At 31.7% G+C, this 22,310-nt stretch overlaps 2 protein-coding genes across 3 annotated transcripts in view; one reads left to right on the top strand and one right to left on the bottom strand.

Annotated features, from left to right (window-relative positions):
* LOC118200104 (acylamino-acid-releasing enzyme-like) overlaps positions 1-14,605 on the top strand; it is a 91,791-nt gene extending 77,186 nt beyond the window's left edge. For both annotated transcript variants that reach the window (XM_035372028.2, XM_035372027.2), the window contains 5 exons: positions 1,406-1,454; positions 3,559-3,589; positions 11,033-11,141; positions 12,056-12,162; positions 14,253-14,605. In XM_035372028.2, coding sequence (XP_035227919.2) covers positions 1,406-1,454; positions 3,559-3,589; positions 11,033-11,141; positions 12,056-12,162; positions 14,253-14,349 — 393 coding nt within the window. In that variant the 3' untranslated portion in view covers positions 14,350-14,605. The remainder of the gene's footprint in view (positions 1-1,405; positions 1,455-3,558; positions 3,590-11,032; positions 11,142-12,055; positions 12,163-14,252) is intronic.
* A 416-nt stretch (positions 14,606-15,021) lies between these two features.
* The window catches only part of eIF3m (eukaryotic translation initiation factor 3 subunit m), a 35,600-nt gene continuing 28,311 nt past the window's right edge, over positions 15,022-22,310 (bottom strand). Inside the window, exons 7-9 of the mRNA XM_035372029.2 lie at positions 22,001-22,182; positions 20,142-20,285; positions 15,022-15,261 (exon numbers count right to left, since the gene is read on the bottom strand). Of these exons, the coding sequence (XP_035227920.1) occupies positions 15,050-15,261; positions 20,142-20,285; positions 22,001-22,182 (538 nt within the window). The 3' untranslated portion in view covers positions 15,022-15,049. The remainder of the gene's footprint in view (positions 15,262-20,141; positions 20,286-22,000; positions 22,183-22,310) is intronic.

Raw genomic sequence — 22,310 nt, 5'->3', positions numbered from 1 at the left:
TTAAAAACCAGTTGCAGGGGATGGCCTTCAGAATTCACAAGCTTTTTAAATTTGCCAATGTAGTTTTCCACTGCCTTTATGTATCAGCTTACTTCTTAATCCCTCACATCATTGTGGATACTGGTTCTTCTCTTAAACTATTCGAACCACCTACAGTTTGCCTTGAATGCTTCTTCATCCTTTGATGATCCTGGCATCTTGTTAATGAGGTCAGCAAAACTTAGTTAAGGCCAATATATAAAGTCCGTTTAAAAGTAACATATTTCATTTATGAAAGATGGTAAGTACATTTATAATTAATTCCAAAATCTCAAAGTTTACCAAGGAATTGAGTGGAGTGGCTGCATAGAGCTTCCTTTATGAGTGATATAAACATGGGTCACTTTCCCTTAACACAGGACTTCTTAAACTTTTTTCAATTGCAACATCTTTTTATCACTCAGATTTTTTTCACGACCCCAGGACCCCATAATATTTACGAAAATTTTGTGGGACCCCATAACCATAGTGCAAATCCGACACATGCATGAGTGAAACTGTCAATTTTTTCACTTGTACTGTAATGTACTATTGCAATTTTATGTCATTAACTTCTAATTTTAAGACATAGTGTGAAAATTTTAAATAAGTAACAGACAAAATGACGTCATGCACAAAGCAAGTAAAATAAACATTCATATTATAAAAAGAATGCATCAAAAGGTTTTCATTTTTTCTTTGTCTGTATTGTCTTATCTTTATCTATTTTCAGATACATTGCGTAAAAATATTTTGTAATCGCAAAATTATTATAATATGTTAAAGAAATATCAAAACTACTAAAATTTTTGGTGACCCCTTGCTGCAGGTCCGGCAACCCACAGTTTAAGAAACTCTGCCTTAACACATTCTCTATGGCATTTCTTTCTATATGCAGATTATTTATATTGTGTTTTGTTATAATCAAATTGTCCAGTTGAATCCAGTCCAATAATAAATTCTAGTTTTGAGCCTTTTATAAAATATATCCATTAGTTATTATCATTTAACAGTTTTTCAGACTTTAATATAGAAAAATGTGCCATGGGAAATATAAAATATTTTCTGCCTTCTTAAAAGCTGTTATTTTAAGTTTTAATATAAAAGGCAGCATAATATAATATCAGTTTACCTCATTACACTAGTTCCATTCAAATCAAAAATTAAATTTAAAAGGTTAATTTCTTAGACTTATGCATTACCTAATTATGAAACAATATTTCTGCATAAAAATGATATTTTTAAAATTAACATAAATAAATTTCACATTGTATACTTTCAGCTCACTATTTCAGCATATCTAACAAAAATGGTCAATTTATTCACATATTTTGGTACATTTGAAAACTAATGCTTATTAATCTATTAATTTCCTTAATCTGTGCAGGATTTCTATAAAGCTGCTGTATGTAGAAACCCTGTTATTGATATAAGTGGTAAGTGTATGATTTTTTATATGCATGTATTTTATCCATTTTTATTCTTTTCACATCTAGAAAAAAAATTACTTGTGTAAATTATTTGAAGAATTCATCTCCAAGAAATAACTTCTATTATAACTATGAAATTTGATGATAATATGGTTGTATATAATTGCTAAATGAGTCTCTTTCTATTTTTTTGCTTTGCTTAAGAGGTTATCCTAATTTGACTTTCTAGAATCTTCTGAATCTTGAACTCATACTTAGTTAACTTCCAAGTCTCTAAATAGCTATTTCATGTAATTTTCACATCAAATCAGTACTTGAGTCTCATTCAACTTTTAATTACTTTATTAAAAGCAAATTTAATATTTGGAAAAAAAAAAACCACTAATATTGAGAAATAAACAAATTTTTATAAAACAGAAGAAAATTGTTTTTTGTTACTGCAAATAAAAATAATGTAAATTGTAAGTTAGCTGACGTAAATAAAGAAGAAATTTTCAAAAATTGAACAGGCAAAAAATTTTGGGAAACGAACTTTTTGAGTTAAACTAAAATTCTAATTTCTTATCTTAGTAGTGACACATCGTTATTTAAAGTGACACATTGATTTTTTGATAAAATTTAGAGGAGGGGAAAATTTAGGCTCACCATCTATTCTAAAAGTTTCATGCTAATATCATAAAATGCTTTTTATACATTTTTTAGTATTATTCTTCATTTGTAAGGCTGTTAAATTTGATTTTAAATGCAGTTTTCTCAGTTTTGCATTTTTTCATATCTTTAAACTTTATAAATTTGAAGATACTCAAAAGGTGGTATAAAAAAATTACAAGTCATCACTTTTTTCCTCCCCTTGTATATTTATGTGTATGTGTCAGCTCATGCAGCACCCAGCTCTCAAGGGGCTGCATACTGATCTTCTTCCATAAGTTCTCACAGGCGAGCCTCATCAACATCAATAGGCCAGCCAGAGCGCTCTCCTTCTTGAATGTCATAGTCCTTGTTTTTGAACTTTCGGTACCAAACCTTCACAGTGTCATATGATACTTATAATTATGGATTTGGGCTTCTCCGCTTTTCTTTCAGTTGTCCTGCAAAATTTGTGAATGATAGTCATGCCTCTTCTGATTTTACCACTTATTTGATGAAATGCTTTGAAATTATTTGTTTGATATGAAAAATGTGTGTTAAAGACATTATTTGAAATTTTTTATTAAAAATTTTTTTTATAAATGTTTTTTCTTAAAAATATTATAATTTTGAAATATTACAGGATATTTGAGAAAAGCATACTGATATCAAAGGAATTGCAGAAAGCATTCAAATTAAAATTAAATCTTAAGTAATGTTTTCTGAATTGTTAAATAGTTTTAAAGTAAGATAATATATTTATTATTAAATTATTTTAATATATTTATTGTTATATTATTAGTCATTTATATCAATTTTAATTTTATATATTTAAATTTCAAAAACTTAACATTTTGGGAAATTAAAAGTATTTTTCATGATAATTTCATGTTTATATAAGTTTTATAAAGACTTGTAACATAATGAAATTTCTTAATAGTGAATTATAAAGTATTCTGCCTGAAAATTGTCATTTAGTGCTGTGACAAAGAGCTTCAGAGTCAAAGAAATTATTGCATTCTATAATCATATTAAAATGAAGAATAGATACTGGCAAACAGCAGAAACTGAGAATCAATGTTTAATCCTTTATTCTTTTATTATTAACCTGGTCATTATGGTGTTTTTATATGCCAGAGTTTTCTCTTAGATATATCTTTTTACAAATTCATTTTCAAAACTATGCCTAAAAATTAGTTGGACTACTTTAAGATTTGCATTTTATCTTAAAAACTAAAAGCGTAGTCAGTCAAGTATATTCAAGACTGTGACTTGATCAAATCATTTTCTAGGCTGTGACTGAAAATGCTTGGCAAGTTCTGCATATTGCTCAGTAAACTACAAGCATGTTTCATGCTGATTCAAAGATAATTAGCAGCAGTTGTCTCATATGTTAAATATAAATACCAGAAATATGTTATTTGTGTTTTTAGTAATTCTCATGTTCTTGTAAGTAAATATTGAAATTAAATTTTCCTTATAGGAAAAGTTGAAGCAACAGATATACCAGATTGGTATGTAACAATTGTGATTTTGATTTATATTTTGCTGCCAGATGGATAATTTTTTTTATAAATTGCATTTTACGAATACTTTAATGTATTGACTGAAAAGAGTTAATAAATGCTAGATAGGTATCTTTGTCGTCAAGCTTTGTTTTTATTTAATAAAACAAATCAAACGATTCAAAGGAAGTAAAATGTATTAGTTTATAGATTTATAAAAATATTACTTTATGCATGAAAATTTCTTTATGTATAAAAATAGAAATAACGAGCATATGTTTCTTGTATTTTGTAATTTTACCTAAGGAACAGGGGATTGTCTTAAAATTTGCTTTAAAATAGATTCAGATTCAGATTGCATTTTATGAATACTTTAATGTATTGATTGAAAAGAGTTATATGCTAGATAGGTATCTTTGTTGGCAAGCTTTGTTTTTATTTAATAAAACAAATAAAATGATTCAAAAGAAGTAAAATGTATTAGTTTATAGATTTATATAAGTATTACTTTATGCTTGAAAATTTCTTTATGTATAAAAATAGAAATAATGAACATACATATCTTGTATTTTGTAATTTTGCCTAAGAAACAGAGGTTGTTTTAAAATAGATTTCATTTAAATGTAACTTGTGAAAAAAAAAGCATTACATGATATTCCATTGTATTACATAGGGTTTCCTTATAAGTTCATATACATCTTTTTAACTTTTGATTGAAGTGTTCTAGAACTGTGTATGAAGGGTCTTCTGTTTAAAAGTCCTCTTTTAAAAATGAAGCTAGGGGGTAATTTTTTTTTTTTTTTTTTTTTTTTTTTTTTTTGTCTGTTTGTTTAATATGGAAAGGCATAGAATTTGTGAAATCTTTTGTTTACAGAAAATAGAAAATGAAGTTAATATGGTGAACAGTTATATTTTTTAAATAAAAATATTTCTGCAGAAGATGGATGTATTTTGAAAATCCTTATTCTTTATTGATGGATTGTGAGTAAGCATACTGGTATTCCCATCATGCGGCATTTGGTACAAAGGAAAAATGAAACTGGAATATCATCATGTTTTATGGATCTTTCTTATATTTTTTCAAAATACTTCTCAGCAATTATTTACATCTTGGTAATTTTTCGCAGCATTTATTATTTATGAATAAGGTAATTCTGAAAACAAAAATAAAAGTTAGCTTATTAAACAAATTACTTCTTTTCTATATATATTTTCTTTAATTATGTTGTTGTTACTGACCCTAACTGGTTAGACATTAGACTGACGAAATCCACGAGTCCAAGAAACGTTAATATTTTTTTGACTTACTTAGGTAGGTCTTTTCAATAGGTCCTCTATAAGTTCCACACAGATGATATGTCCAGGAATGAAATGATCAGCATTACATTTCCTACAGATGGGATAGATCTTGTTTCCTTGGTCAAATTTAAGGCATTTTAGGTGTCCACTTAGGAGCCTCGTCAGACTAGTCTGCCGAGCATGATTATCCCGAAAAGCAACAGCACCTTTGGCTGCTTGCCAAAGTACCAATCATGAGCCGGAGGAGAATGCCAGGAAGAGGCAACAGTAAATTTAACTCTCGAGCAGATCTCCAAAAAGGTCAGGGTGCCAGTGGTCACAATCACTAAAGTACCTTCCTTAGCCAAAGCATCAGCCATTTCATTACCACTGTGGATGTGAAGTATCTTCAGTATGTGAAGGGATCCATTGCAGATGTACAGTGTTCCCTCGCCACTTCATGCTTCATGTTTTGCGGCTTCAGTGCTTTGCGGGTTTTTCCAAAATATTCATCAAAAAATAAAAATGAAAAAATACAACCAAACAAAGAGATGAGTTGACTTGGAGTACATACCACGGGCTCTCATAAAGGCGCGTGATTGGTTTCCGGTGCGACATTGACCAATGAGAGTATGAGTGGATTGTTTGCGCATCATCGCACCCTCACCTAGCATATTCTCTTGTATCTCGTCAGTCTTGTCCGTGATGTTGACTGTCTCGCATGCTGTATTTTAGTGCTGTGTTGGGGATAACTTTTTTTGTTTAAGCAATAACTTTTTTTATTAATTAAACCCTTATATTGCCGCCTAAGCGCTGTGCCCCTGCGAAAGCTTCCTCCGGGGTGCCCAAAAGGAAGAAGATGATTACCATCAGCGAAAAAGTGAAACTTTAGATATGATCAAAGAGGGCATAAGTTATGCATCTGTGGCACACCATTATGGGGTGAATGAATCTACAGTGCAGTACATCAAGAGAGAGCAAGCAAACATCCACAAAACTGCTTCAATAAAGATGTGAAACGTGTGGTAACTCCACGTAATAACAGAATTGCGAAAATGGAAGTTGCACTGGCATTGTGGATTGCAGATTGCAGGAAAAAGGATAGTGAGTCTGGACACTAATATCATCAGGACAAAGGCCAAAGCTCTCTATGACTAAATCTTGCCCGATGATGACAATGAAGAGGATGAAGAAGGTGCTGATGAACCTCAAGCCAGTAATAGCGCTGCCAGAAGTGATTCACCTCCTCGAGGACAAGGCTTTTCAGACAGCAAAGGCTAGTTCGAAAAATTTCAAAAAAGATACGGCCTCAGAAATGTGCTTCTGTATGGCGAGGCTTCTTCTGCTGACAACGATGCTGCTTGTCATTACATGGAGGAAGAGTTTCCTAACCTCATCAGTAAGGGAGGCTACCTCCCTGAACAGTTTTCAAAATGGATAAAACATGCTTTTTTTGGAAGAGGATGCCTTCGCGTACATTCCTCTTCAAGGACTAAGTGAAGAGGCCAGTCTTCAAGGCAAAGACCATGTGACTGTCATCATAGCTGGCAATGTTGCAGGTTTTATACTTAAGCAAGGCCTTATTTATAAAACTAAAAATCCACGAGCATTAAAAATCAAAGATACGATTCTGTTGCTCGTGTTCTGGATGCATAACTTCAAGGCCTGGATAATGAAAGCTCTGACCCTTGAATGGTTCCTCCATTGCTTCATTTCCCAGGTGAAGCTGTATCTGGCTGAAAATGGCCTTCCCTTTAAGTTCCTTCTCCTGATGAACTGTGCAGGAGGCCATGCAACGAACCTGTAATATAACGCTGTGCAGGTAGAGTTTCTGCCCCCGAACACTACATTTTTAATTCAGCCGATGGATCAAGGTGTCTTTCGTGCCTTTAAGGCACTCTACACTCGTTCCATGATTTGATGATGGCAATGACGAATTTACCTTGAAAGCATATTGGTGCAGTTATGACATTGCCTCACGTTTGTCTAATATTCAGCGAGCATTAAAGGACATGAAGAGTGAGACCATAAATTCTAGCTGGAAGAAATTATGGCCAAACGTGGTGCACGACTATCCAGGCTTCACTCCTAAAGAAGTTAATCACCCAGCAATGAGGCTGGCTCACATCATAATGAATGAAGGATTTGTCGACATGACAAAAGAAGACATCAGCGCCCTTATCGATTGCCACTCGGATCCACTGACTGATGAAGACCTCCTTGAGATGACTAAGTCTGCAAGTGAGGAAGAAAACAAAGAGGAAGATGAAGAAGAAACTGAAAAGCGTGGCCTTACCCTGGAGAATCTGCAACAATTGTGCAACATGGCAAGAGCGATGCAACAATTTGCACAAGACATTGACGACAATATGGTTCGAGCTGTCGAGTTCAGCAATCGCGTTGACAGGGTTATGGCCTTGTACAGGGGAATTTTGAAGGAAAAGGAAAAACAAAGACAGCAGCTACCCATCACCATGTTTCTCTCCAAGGTAAAGCCCCCGGCTCTACTGTCAGCACCTTCAGCAGAAGAGTCTCCGAATGAGCTTAAAGCTTCTACAAGTCAAGTGCAAGCCTCTCTTCCGCCATCAACACAAGACTTTTCGCCTCTCTCAGAGAGCAATGTTGATTAATGTTTATTACTATATAAGGTTTTGTAATTAACCTTATTAATTAGCACTGACACGCTTAAGTAAATACGTATACTGTTGTAATTTTTGTCTTAAATGTGTAATGTATAAATACTGTTTACATATTTAAAACATTCTTCTACCTGCATACATGAAAATTCCTAGGGGCAAATCCTACTTCATGGTTTTTCAGCTTTCGCAGAAGGTTCTGGTCTCCACTAACCATGAAAAACGAGGGATCACTGTATTTCATGACGGGAAGAAAGTTTTTGCAGTAAAGCCAAAATAGAGAGTGAAGCCTTTATCACCAATACGAGGCCAATTTTGCAGATGCTGGATAGAACTGCAACTGCCAGTCGAAATCCAGATATCTTTGCAGGCAGTACAAGTATATGCTGCCTTAAGGACCTCCTCAATTGCTATTAGCTCAGAATGAAAAACAGAACAATAATCAGGGTTTCTAGTCTTAAAATTAAAGCCATTAATAGGTGTTCTGATGAAGATTCCACTACCGCAATTCCCATGTTCATTTTTACTGCTCTCAGTGAAAATCTGAAGGGCTAGAAGGAATGCCATTTAAAGTTTCCAGTGCAGTCTGCCGAAGATAATCCGCTTTTTGTTGATATAAGTGGCTAGATCTGTGTGAAAATAGATACCAGAAAGTTCTTCCAGTGGGTTGATAAGTTTCAGTGAGTATCTCTCAAATGTTATATCTATTAAACCCATGAGATAAGAAAAAGGGCAGTTTCTTTTCAACTTTTCATGAAAAACTCAATCATGAAGAAGTATACAAAGGTGCAATTATGACTATAACTGTATAGTTCATTAAAGTACACTCATGTCCATAAATTAAGGATAATGCAAAATCAGGCAAAGGAAGAGTTAGAAGCAAAACAAATTTGAATTATTTGTAAAGCTTATTTATTAAACAAAAGGTAAAGAGCAAAAAAAAAAAGTGCTATATGTTTGATATTATTAAAAAAATTAGCGATTTTTTTCTCCCTGGAGCAAATTACAAAAAAAAAAAAAAAAAAAAAAAAACTATTTAAAAAAACCAATATTACATGGTTGTTATGATTGTTAATATATTGTATGTCTCTCAGACAATGCAATACAGTCACTACAACGCCTAGGCATGCTGAGTATCAAATTATCGATCTGATCTTGGGGGATATTACACCACTCAAAAAGCAATGCTCTCCGAAGTTCCGGTAGACATGTAGGAGGAGGTTGATGGGCTGTTACTCGGCGGCCAAGCATGTCCCACACGTGCTGTACTGGATTCAAGTCCGGTGAAAATGCTGGCCAGTCCATACGAATGATATCCTCCGATTGAAGGCATTCGCTTACGATGTTTGCACAGTGAAGACAGGCGTTGTCATACATAAACACAAATTGTGCGCCCATGGCACCCCGAAACAAGCATACATGTTGTTCCAGAATGACGTCCCGATAGATTTGGCTTGTCATGGTTCCAATTTGAGCATGCAGGTCAGTTCTGGAACCCAGAATAATTCCACCCCAAACAAGCACTCCTGCACTACCGTAATGGTGTCGTTCAATGATGTTTTCTTGGTGGTAACGGGTACCTGGAGCTCTCCATATGAAAGTCAGGCGAGAATCAGACTGCAAGCTAAACCTGAACTCGTCTGAAAACATCACACAAGCCCACTGTTGCTGTGCATAACGCATGCTCTTTACTCCAGGCTAACCGCAGGCAACAGTGAGTTGCAGTAAGTGGAACGCATCTGACAGGTCTACGAGCATATAAACCAGTCTGCCTTAAGCGTCTGTATACGGTCTGCCTTGAAATTGTCGTACCAGTGGCTGAAGAGACAGGTCTGAGGCTGTGCTCCGCCTGTTTCTTTTGGCAATAACTGCCAAATACCGGTCCTCATTCGGCATTGTAACTCTGGGGGTGACCTATGCTGTAACATCTACTCACATTACCATCATCTTGGAATTGTTGCCAAAGCCTGGAGATGACACTCTGGGCAATTCCAAGTTCATCTGATACTTCCAGTTGGGTACGCTCACATTCCAGACGGCCGATAATTCTACCATGTAAAAAATCATCCAAATGCGTCCTTTGTGTCATAACTATTCGGTTATTGCACTGAAATGCTTATAAAGCGCCTGTGAACAATTTTACTTCTTTGCTTGTATTCCTTATATATCACTCTCTTACATTCTTGTCATTGTAACATACCATTGGTATCATCTGCTTACTTCCTGAAATTTGCATATGATTCTTGAAGATGTGTGTAGTGATTTTACAGGTGATATATTTATTTTAGAGTTCGATTTCCGCATGACTCCGAATCATCCTTAATTTATGGACATGAGTGTATTTTGACAGTTGAATTATTTCAGTTAGTTTAAATTCCTTGAATTATTTCAGTATTAAATGAGAAATTTTCATAATTATAGCATTTCATTAGCCTCTTTGTTTGAATATATGTTATATGTGAATAAGACATTTTCCCACATTAAATACAGAATACTTAATTGAAAGTTTCTCCATCTTGCTTTGCTTTCTGGACAGACATTCTAGCATCGTCATTTTACTGCCAAAAGCCTAAAAATATTTAGAATCAATAGCATATAAGTTATTTTCTCTTAGACCTTTTATCTGCAGGTTTAAATTTCTTGATCAAAAATTAGAGGATTGGATAGGGACTTAAGTGAGAAACTAGAATGTTTAATCTGCTGAGCACTCAGACTTTCTTGAATTTGCAGCATGTGTTATTTCAGTTTATATAATACTAAATTTACTCGTTTTCACAACCTTGAATTAATTTTGACCGTAGGTCTTTAAAGAAGATATAAAAGAAAATTTTTTTGAAATAATAATTGTTTATATACAACTGGCAACAAATCACTTGATTTGATAAACATGATCATGTTGCTCTGGAAGGTTGAGTAATAGCTGTAATGAACTGAGCTTTTTCATTTGAAATTAACACCAGAGGTCAAATTTAACAAATTACTTGTCAGTTTAAAGGTAATTTTAACATAAAGAGTAATATGTGAAACAGATAAAAACAGAAGGATATTTCTTTAATGACTTGATACTAATTGAGTTTTTCTTGTATTTACTCTACTGTACATCATGCACATTGTCACGTACAAGAACCAAATTTCAAAATCATCAATTATAAAGCTATGCAATTTAAATATTTGATTTATTAAATCATCTCGTCATTCAAGAAATTTGACCTCCTAGTTTCAAGCTCCTGAAGAGCCTGTGTGTAAAGCAAAGTTTCTAATTCCAAAATGTCCTTGCCAATTTGTATCTGGGCTCTTCCTCATAAAATGCAGCACAGTATTTCAAGAATCATGTGCATTTCCCCATTTAGAAGTACTGAGCAGAAAACATTGTATAACATTTAATATACAGTTTGATGGTTGCAGGATGAAAATAGTTATTATAATAAATAAATTTATGCAAATGAATCTTGATGAAATCTTTTTTTAATAAGAAGGAGATCCATCAAGAATAAATTAGTCATAAATATTTATAACTTGTTTATTTATTTATTTGAAGGGCATGGGTAGAAACAGGACAAGAACAGAAGTTTAATCTTTCAGCAGTTGTTGACCCAGATGTTTTGAAATGCATGTGGGAGAAGTCTCCAATAAAATATATAAAAAATGTAAGTAATTTAAGACTTCAATAATATTTATATTCTGTATCTGAAAAGCTGTTGCCTCTGTATTTTAACTGTCTGAGTGAATATTTGCATTTTGATTGTACAATTAAATTTTCAGCAACTAGTATATATTGAAGCCTCATTTATACTCTGTATCAAAAAATGATCTAGAATAATACACATTATCTAAAAAAGTGTGAATAATAATTCGTCTTAAGTAGTGCAAATAATAAAAGAAGTACTTGTAAAGAATCACTATTATTTTTAATCAAAGATGTGTAATGTTAAAAACAGTACAAAATGTGGTATATTTATCAACTTGAGAGTTAATCATAAAAATAACTAATGAAACTACTCATACAAATTGTACCCAAGCAGCTTTTAGGAAAATTGTTCATACTTTTCTTTTAATTCAATGAAAATTATTTTATGCATTGTATTACAAAACTGATGGGTGATGTTAAATAGGAAATTGAAATTAGTTTTCACGTTTATACATTTGATCATTAGATAAATGATAACTGTAAAACAAAAAGGACCATTTCAACAGCTTACAAATAGTCTCAGTGTGCATAAAAATATTTAAGAATTTCCTAAATTTTATAGCCATCTGGTAAAGTTATTCCCATTATATATTATTAGAACTGTTTCAAAAGCTATTAGATATGTATGTACATATAAATGCTTAAAATAGATTTGATTAAAGTGAGTTTCTTTTAAAACTTTTAACTGTTTTGATGTACTGCACATTAAATATAATAATATTTTGATCATGTAAGTTCTCGATTTCAGCCAATTAGAATTTTAGAATCTCTTAAAATAATTACTAAGAATTTCCAATGCACAAATTTTTTAAGCTTAATTTTAGAAGTGTAATAGTATTATATTTATTATATAGGTTAATTCTATATAAATAGGTATCTGCACCAACTCTTCTTTTGGTGGGCAAAAAAGATTTGCGTGTTCCTCCAAGTCAAGCTTTCAAATACTATCACTTATTAAAGGCTCAGAATGTTCCTGTTCAGTATGTATATACATATATATAGATTTATTAATGATGAGCATTTCTTTTAAGAATATAAGAGTGAATATTTTCATGTACAAATATTTTTATAATCTACTGAATACGTCAGTTTCTTTTGAGATTATCCCTCCCATCAAAAAAAGGGGGGAAAAGGTATATTTAAAATATAGCATTTTGAAAAAATTATCAAAAGTTAGCAGTTTTGACTTTCTATTCAGCTACACATTGTGAAAATTTATTTATGGACTAACAAAATTACATCTAAAACATCAAGTATTTTTACTTAAATATGGAATTATAGTAGCAAAATATCTCTATAATGATTTTAGTTTTAAGAACTGCTTCCATTTTGCAATCTTATCCTATCATGTTGTAGAATATACTCAAGAAATCCACTTTTGATTAAACTTTTAAGTGATTTTTTGGTGTTGAAATGTTTTAGTTTATGTATTTAGACTTATTTTTTTTTCTTTCAACTTTATCAAATTTCAGTCAGTGACTTTAGTGTATTTTGCAATAATTGCCTTTAAAAGCTATTATTGAATTTATATTTTATTGTTGAAGGCTATTACTGAATGTGATGTTGGTGTTTTAGAACTGATTAAGATATTTTTTTAATGAAAATATAAAATGGTATTGATAGCATGTAAAAATGAGAGAAATTTGCTTTTGCATTTCCTTAAATACTTACACCTGTAACGTTATTTAAAATACATTACCTAATAATACAGATTCTTAAATTCAAGGGAATATTAATTGAGTATTTGAAAGGAAAATTAGAAAAATGAAAACTACAACAGTTTAAAATGTAATTGAAATAAAAGACAATAAATATATCAATGAATGGCATTGATTTCGGAAACAGATGGCTATACGTATACACAGTTTATTAAAAAAAAGAAAAATTCCAATGGTAAGTATTAGTAAAATAATTTATTCAATAGAATTTTCATTCTATGATAATTAAATGAGGATGCTGTATCAATTTATCAAATATAAAGTCTGTTACTTTAACTCAGTTAACCTAGGAAGTTTCTATAGCTGCTGTTGGTTTTAGAGGAAAAGTATAATTTATCATACCAGTCATTCCGCATTCCAGATTTTATGAAAAGGTCATAAGATTAACTCCTAGTGCAATATAACTTTTACATTATATAATGTGGCGAGTTAAGTGGGCAAGACGTTAATTGGAATTCATCCTTACGCTCCTCAAACGATTCCAACACAATTGGAGCTTTGTGACATGGGGCATTGCATTGCTGGAAGATTCCATTACCAGTTAGGAAGACACATGCCAAGTAAGGGTACAACTGATTCACAGTTATGTTCAGATAGTCTTAGCTTGCATGGTCTGTTTTATCACAACTAAGGGTCCCAAAGCATAATCATCTCCCAAAATACTGCTACTACCAGCCTGTGTATGACCTGCTGTACAGGGGAAGGAACAACTATTCGCTTGGGAATATGGCATACCTTGACACCACCAACATAATAAATGAGAAACTGTAGTTCATCCGACCAGGCAACTATCTTCCACTTTTTCATGGTCCAGTCTCAACGTTCCTGGGCACACTGTTTCATAGTTGACTATGAAACTTGGTCAACAGAGGCACACGAATGAGACATCTGCTGCACAGTCCCATATCCAACAGTGTCCGTTGAACTGTATGTTCTAAAACAATTGCACTCGGACCTGCAATGCATTGGGCTGTCAACTAAGCCACTGTCTGGTAACTATTTTGTAAACCAAGCAGGACAGTCTCTGATTTTTTTTTTTTTTTTTTTTTTTTTTTTTTTTTTTTTTTTTTTGATGACAGCCATAATGAAAACTAAATATTTTAACATGCAACATTTCATACTTTAAGAAATAATCTAAAAAATAAGAAGCCTATCATATTAAAAACCTAGCATCAATGAATATTCCTGTCTTATGTATACCAGATACAGGTATAGTTTCATATTCAGATCTTTTAATGTACAATTAATAGATCATAAGCCTCAGAAACAGTTACGTGCTATTGTGTAGAGTTTAAATAATGGATTAATCATGAATCAAATTTATCCATAATAACTATGATTTTTTCCCACAGGGTTTTTTGTTATGACGACAATCATGGCCTGAGCAAAGTTACTTCTTCAAGTGACGGTTTCATGCAGACAGTTTTATGGTTTAAAAAGCACTTATAGTTTGACAGTTAATATGCTTTTTGTAATTTTTCCTTACTTGATTTTAATTTCCTGGAATTACAGGAGATTTATATATTTTTGTAGCATAATTTTTGAAAACTTTAGTCATGTTTTGTATGTTTTTTCAGAGATTTTTACTTGCATCTTGAGATGCCAGCCTGTTTTCTGATTTGCCATAACAAAAACTACTAATATTTTACAATAAAGATTTAATATTTTGTACTTATAATAACAATAAAAAAAACTAAGAAGCCTATCTTAATTATTTATTATAAAATTATCGTAATTATTTAAAAAATAGTGAATTCTGAATACACACGCTGTTACAAGTTTGTTTCTTCAATATTGATTATAGATATATATTTCCACTTACAATGCTGTTTTAATATAGGAAAGATAGAGATTTTTAAGAAATCATAATTTCAAAGGCAGAAAACTTAAGTTTTCCACTAAACTTCCTCTTAAGTAAAATACTTCAAGCAAAACCCTTAACCAAATCAGACTGCAGTTTTTATACCTTGTAGATGTCCATAAATTCTCATTACAAAAGTGTTGATAGATCCAAGTAATTTAATTAAAATAAATTTTTATACATATGCTATAAAAATGTACGATTTAAATAAACATATGTAGTTAATAAAAAACAAGAGATATAAAATATTTTACAATGAATTAGAAAATTTTTAACTTTATTAATATTTTATGCTTGTACATTAGCAACAGTTTCATAAGATGATCGTATAACAGTGTTTAATTGTACCTGAACTTGACTGAGATTTCTTTGCCATTTAGTCAAAATGTCACGTAGTTGTTGCCATTGAGGCTTACCAAAAGTTCTGTGCATAGTAGAACTCACAAGAACACGCTGCTGAAGTTCGTCTATCTTTGCACGGGCTAATTTTGTTCTAAGAACTGAAAATAAACCATTAATGTAAAATAATCAAAACATTCCAAATGAAATAGAAAATTCATTTTTAAACAAGCAATATGTAAATATGAATTTTCACCTTCTCACAAGGAAGGTGTTTCAACCTTACAGTCTCAGTAATTTTCAAAAATGTGTATAGAGACAGTTAACACATATTTAGAACAATTCCAATTAAAAAAAGGTGAATGTTTTGGAATAAAAATTTCTGGCTACAGCCTTATTTGAAATAAGAAATAGTGTTTGATATTTTGAAATACATTCTTTCAAAATATCACATGTAAACAAGCTGTGGATTGAAGGACATGTTTTTGTGCTTTTTGAAGAAAAATATTCAAATTCCATAAATGTTGCCAAATACATGACATTAAAATTTCCAAGTGCTAAATAAGGAACACTATTAATCAGAATGGGAAAAAATTGTCAATTATTAACTTCTGCATAAAAAGAAAACTCTAAACTACTCAAAAAAGGTATGCACTGTTTAAAATGTTAAACTGTTGGTAAAAAAGAAAATCTGCAGACACAGAAATCAATTGCAAAGTCTTTAAATATATCTATAGTAAGAATAAATGAAATCATAATACAAGATTTACAACTTAAAAAAACAATGTTGACCAGCCTTTGACAAGGCATGCCATAGATAGGCATACGTTTATCTAACTTACTGCCATGAAGAGAGAAAAATGCACAAACCTGGTTCCATCAATGCAAAGAAAGATATAATAAAGGATTTTTATGATTGTTCCTGTATTTCTTACAGCAGGAAATTGAAAAAAGAAGAGTCGGGAAAAAATGAAAATTAACTCAACATACTATCACAGAAAGTTTTACATCCAATATTTATAGCAAAAAATTACGTCTTAATCACAATGACTTTCAATGAGCGAAACTTCATCGTTATAAAACAGTAAGTCATACTTTGAACAGTACCAAAGTATTCCCTGAAAAAGTGAGGACTGATACAGGTATTGCATATATACCTTTTCAACGTATTCTTGCGAAGACTTCTGACATTTCACCTATGGAGTATTATGCCTTTGGCCTCTTGCAAAGCACTCTTTCTAAGCCCATGACAATTGAGGGATTAGTAGGAGTGAGGAAAAGTAGAAAAAGAATGGAAATCAATACCCTTGGATATTTTATGAAAAGCCCATCTATCATGGAAATCACAACACAGACTTGTAGTTTAAAAAAAAAAAAAAAAAAACTATCAGAAGGCTCAGGTGCGAGGCACTTCAACAGGCTGCTAGGCTGGGAAAGCTACATCCTGTGTGTATCGTCGTGTGAGAAAGCATATCTTTCCTGGCATAACATAGTGTAGTTCATTACTGAGAGAAAAATTTCTTGTGATAAGCAATGAATGAGCCTTACGCAAATACAGATCGAAGAGTCACTCAAATCATAAGCTGGAGATGTCAAGAAGTAATAAATATGGCAATACTGTAGGGAAAAGCATATCTTTGATGCCGCATACTACTGTCACGTCTTCGGCGCTCAAATGAAGGTAGAATGATTTGAAAAGAAGGTCTACGATAAGCTGGGAGGTGCTACTGGATCATGTGGTCCAATGGTCAACCTGGAAAGAGAGTGCATAGTCTTGTAGTCTTGCTCGTGAGACATTGGTCGGGTCAGACATTGGTTGTCCGCATTTGTTTTGATCTTCCAATTGCTCATCCAGGACTCTAGTGCATGGACGCGTCTTGATAGAGGATCGCGGTATCATCTGCATAAAGTGCTAGTGTATCGAGGGGGTTGTGAGGAATGTCGTTCGTATAAATTGAAAAAAGGGTGGGCGAAAGTTACTTTTCGTGTAGAGTACGTATTGTTATAACAAATGACAAAGTGTCTATCGTAAAGATAGGAATTAATGGTGTTTATGATGTAATCTGGGAACCCCAGAGTGATTAATTTGTAGGTGAGGCCATGTAACCATGCACAGTCAAAGGCTTTCGAAATATCGAGGAAGAGAGCTCCTGCGATGAGTTTTTTCTTGAGTCCATCTGCTATCATTTCAGTGACACGATAAAGTTGGTGCGTGGTAGAATGTTTACTCCTGAACCCATACTGCTGAGGGATGAGGATGTTGTCCTCTGTTCAGTATGACAGCTTCAGCTATTTTACTTAGGGTCGATAATAAACTTATTGGCCTGTACGATGTAGCCAGGGTGGGATCCTTTCCTGGTTTTAGGATTAGAGCGATGACAGCTATTTTCCAATTGGTTGGAAAATACTGCAGTCTTAGCATGGCGTTCAGCAGTTTGGTGAATTTGCATAACATTTTCACTTTCATCTGCTTGATCATTTTGTAGCTGATCTTATCCAATCCGGGACTTTTCTGGTTTTTTCTCTTCTCGATATAACTAATAACCTCTGATGGCATAATTAAGGGTGTGTTATCAGATCAAACATTTAAAAAATACTCTTCACATGTTAAACATCAATTAAAAGGCCCTGAAATATATCTAAATATGTGTAAACACATTCTGCATATATTTGATCCTATAACTAGAAATAAAAAAATGTGATAAATACTATAGATATAAGAAAATAAAAATATGTACATTATACTATTTGACAATTTTTCATAAATTTGAAATGCAATTTTCTGAGCCCCAGGATATTCAATTCTTGAAATGAAAATATTAAATAATAAATGGATACATGCCGAAGCTTAATTTGTAAGCATTTAATTCACATACGAGTTTCATTAATTTATATTTTTTATTAGTTATGGTTAGCAACATATTATTTTTACTCATATATTCTCTGCTTTCTCTGCTAATTTTACAGCTTGAAACTCAGAAGGGGAAAAATACACCATGTATGAAATTTCAGAAAAGACAGTTTAAATGACAAACACCTAGCAGGCACTTATGTATTATCCCATTGATCATGAAAATGTTGCTAAGCAGCACGATTTAGCATCAGTTATGGATAAGCATGACATAACACACGCTTTGTGACGACACAATTTGACATCTGGGCTTTCGTTTGATGTAACTCCGATATATTCTCTACAAGCTATAAATTAATTATTACTGTTATATTTTTATTGCATTTTGAAAACAAATAATTACAACTTGGGACCTGCCTTCTACAGAACAGCAAGCAGTAGATACTTTCAAAGTTATGGGATCCTACCATAAAAAATGTGCATAGATATGGACAAGATATGGTCAGCTGAATATCGCTGATGAAATAGGAATAGACTGGAACATTTACATACAGGAAGTTTGTACTCAGCTTTCTAAACAGAGCTTTCGTTAAAATCGGAGGATCTAATAAGATGGAAGAAACCAAACAAAGCCTTTTTATGAAATGCAAAAATGAAGCAGATCAAATACTGAATGTTTATTATATAAAAAGCCATCAGTTCCTTCCGCAGGAACAACTGCTCCAAATTCGGCAGGATCTCTGCCAACTTTCACAGTGAACACAATAATACCTAAGTACCACATTGCACATTTAAAAAGCACACATAAAGACATACCAATATCATTATAGTATGTATTTCAAAGGATTTATCAATTTCAATAATATTCAAAATAATTTCCTATTTCTATATATATTTTAGATTGTTACCATAAATCAGAGGTTTTTGTATCATATGTTCATAAAACTGAGGCGAAATTAAGCGAGGGGGAGAAATATGCGAGTAGAATACTTATTTTCAACCAATTTGGTTTATGAGAGAATTTTATGTGTAATGTGTATACAAGCCAGTTTCCCTTAGAAAGTCCTCCACAAAGGCATCCCCCCTTTAGGCAGATAGCCGTCGTGTGCTTTGCCATAATTGAAAAATCCTTCAATCCCTATGAGAGAATATTTCATTTATGAAATTAATTTAATAAAGTTAAAAATTTTCGAAAATCAAGGCAGAAATTAAAGGTTGAAAAATGTGGCCAGAATTCATTGAAGTTCTGAAAATCATCTTCATAGGAGTATGATTTCTTTTGTATGCTCATGGTCTATAAATGATCTATGCTATAGGTGATGATCAATGTCCCAATTATGGTTAATCACTAAATACATACAACTGACGAAATATAGTGAAGAAATGATCAAAAGAATATATTTTACAATAGCTACATACATATACTGAACTGAATAAAAAGAGAGACAGTAACTGCAAAAAGCTGCAGTTTGTCTCAAATGCAAATGAACAGGTTTTTTTTTTTTTTTTTTTAGCAGTCACTAACTTAAACAACACATAAACAACTTGGGTTTAATTTCAAAGTACAGATTTGCAATTTTGATAAAACACTAAGTAAGCAATGAAATTATCAGTTAAAATTTAACAAATTAAATACATAAAAATTCCTTTCAAAGCACAGCAACAAATTTTAATGATATCACTCTTTCTGATCACACAGAATAGCTGCATCTTTTTCAAAACAATCTGGAGTTCACAGATAGCAGAAAATTCCAAAAAAACCTTTATTTCTGCATAATAAGAACTAGAAGGTATATTTATTTTTCATATACTTATAAAACTGCAGCAGTTGCTCTTAAGGTTCAAGGAGCTACATTACTTTTCACAGTGCCCATGTTCATGGATTCAGAAGCTTCTGAGCATAAAATAATGCAAAACAGACTAAAAACATCACAATATACATGAATTTTTGATCAAGTCTAATTTTGCACATTACTTATTAATGTGGCTTTTTGAATATCCAATTAAGGAAAAAGACTAAGTAGAAAAGTGCACATTACTGCACATCAAAATATGGCATGCCCCAAAGCTGTTAGAACGGGCCATTCATTCAAGATAGAATGCAATCAAAAATGGGATATTTTTGTCATGAAGCTGAGCATTAATTTCAAGTTATTTATTAAAAGCCATTCATCATTTAAAAATACTTACCATCTATTACAAAACCTTCTACTTCTTCAGGTTTCAATTGTAATTCTGATTCAATTACACTGAAAGGAATTTCCTTACGAGTTTCAGCCATTTGCATGAATGTTAAAAGTCTCATTTTTTGAAGATTTTGTTCATGAGATAAACCTGAAACATAAAAATAGTCTAAAAACATTAAATCAAATCTTTCACAACTACTAAAATGGTTTAAAATGTGTTTTTAAAAAGATTTAACGATACAAAATAAATTAAGCAAATATTTTTTAACCATCTGTTTTTTATACATATTCATACATGTGAGTAAGGGGGGAATACAATGAATTTACATTAATAACACTGCTAGGTTGTTTATTACTTTGCACACCATGAAATATGAAGAGAAAACACGATTTATTAAGTCTTACTGAAGTTTGTTTCTGCCTTTATATACAACTGGAAGAGTAATAATTTTTCTACAGCTCTATTAAGTATCTGGATCTTAAACCATTATCAAATCTGTTAGCTACTTTCAACTGTATGATAAAAGAATTTAGAGAATAAAGCAAGGGTAACAGCTATGAAGTGTGCCAGTTGCTTTTAGGTAAAGCTTTGTTAATAAGTAAATCATTACCATGGAGATTTTTTTTTAAATGTGTAAATGATATGCAAATTTAATCATATATGACAGGTATAATCCAATAACGTATGAAAAAAATGTCTGGGAAAAAATTATAATTTAAAACTTTATTTTCCTTTATACATAATATTTTCCATATTTTAAAATATTATTCACTTTCAGTATTTGAGAAAGTTAAATTTAAAGTAAATTGCATCAAGTATTTTTATTACATTAATAACAAACTAATATCAGAATTTCAGTTCTCTCAGTAAAACCAAGAGATCCTCGATTTTTAATTTATCTCATTGTCTTCAAATATAGATCAAGGAGAAATATAACTAAGTATCCCTCCCTCCCCAAAAATTAGAAGTTTAAAAGAAATAAGTTATGCAGTGTTAAAGAAACTTAAATTGTACAAATTCCGTTTTCTCTCAAGTAATTTTTCTGATTAATTTTTATATGACATGAAATATTTTAATATATCACAGTTTATAAAGCATTTTTTGAAGATCTAGTTTTTATTGTGTAAACATTTATACTTCATTTTGTTTTAAATTTGTAAATGGCATATTAATCATATGCACATCAGTTACCAATATTTTCATTGTACCTGACAAATTTTGACGAGTATTTGTTTTTCCTTTCTACTCAGGTTCCCCAAACCAATACTGACTTAGTTATCCTAAATTTTAATTTAAAATATTTTACATTAAAAGTAATTTTATAACTAATTTAATAATTCAAACTATGCATTTGAATTTAAAATCAATTCACTTTGGAGTCTTTTTTACATATAATCACCTTATAACAAAACTATAAATTAAAAAATATTTTGAAATTTTAAATGACAAAATACAATAGTAAAAGATAAGTTCTGAAGCAGACTGACCACGGATAGTTGTGTACGAAAGGTATCACTTTACACAGAATATCAAGAAAACATTATCTTTTCAACACACACACACATCATTCACATATAGGCCAGTAAAATTTAAATAATAATGAAGGTAACCAATGAGGCAAGGTATACATTATGCATAAAAAATTTGATCAGAAAATATCCTAATAACCAATGTTGCTGTTTTTCAAAACTAGTAGCAAAATCGGTCTTAAAACATGAAAGCTTACAATAAAAGTATTTTTACAAATGATAAAGAAACTTTCTAAAGGCATATAATAATTTTTGCCTACATGATAAGTAGGATAAAACATGAAGTACAATTTTCTAAATTTTTAAGGTTCTCTAAAAATATATATTCCTTACCCAAAGAATTAACAAAATCTTTGTTGGCTGCATAAAATGCGAGATACGAAGATAATTTTTCAGAGACAAAAATGGTAAGTAGATCATGAATGAGTTCCCCTTCCAGAAATCTTACGGGTTTCAAAACAAGCAAATGATCCATAAGAAAAGTATTTGGGTCCCCTAGTGAGGTCACAATACATCTAAAAGAGATAGGTAATGAATAAGAAATTATACCTTATAATGATTTATACATCAGCTGCAGGTATGACATTATAAATATGAAATAGAATTATTTATACAGATGTATCATGATGTAATATGCTTAATA

Source organism: Stegodyphus dumicola, chromosome 8, assembly GCF_044657685.1.
Source record: "Stegodyphus dumicola isolate Sdum_Otavi_A_Nest chromosome 8, ASM4465768v1".
Taxonomy (NCBI): Eukaryota; Metazoa; Arthropoda; class Arachnida; order Araneae; family Eresidae; genus Stegodyphus; species Stegodyphus dumicola.
Note: the sequence above shows the minus strand (reverse complement) of the source record. Positions and strands in the feature narration are given on the sequence as shown.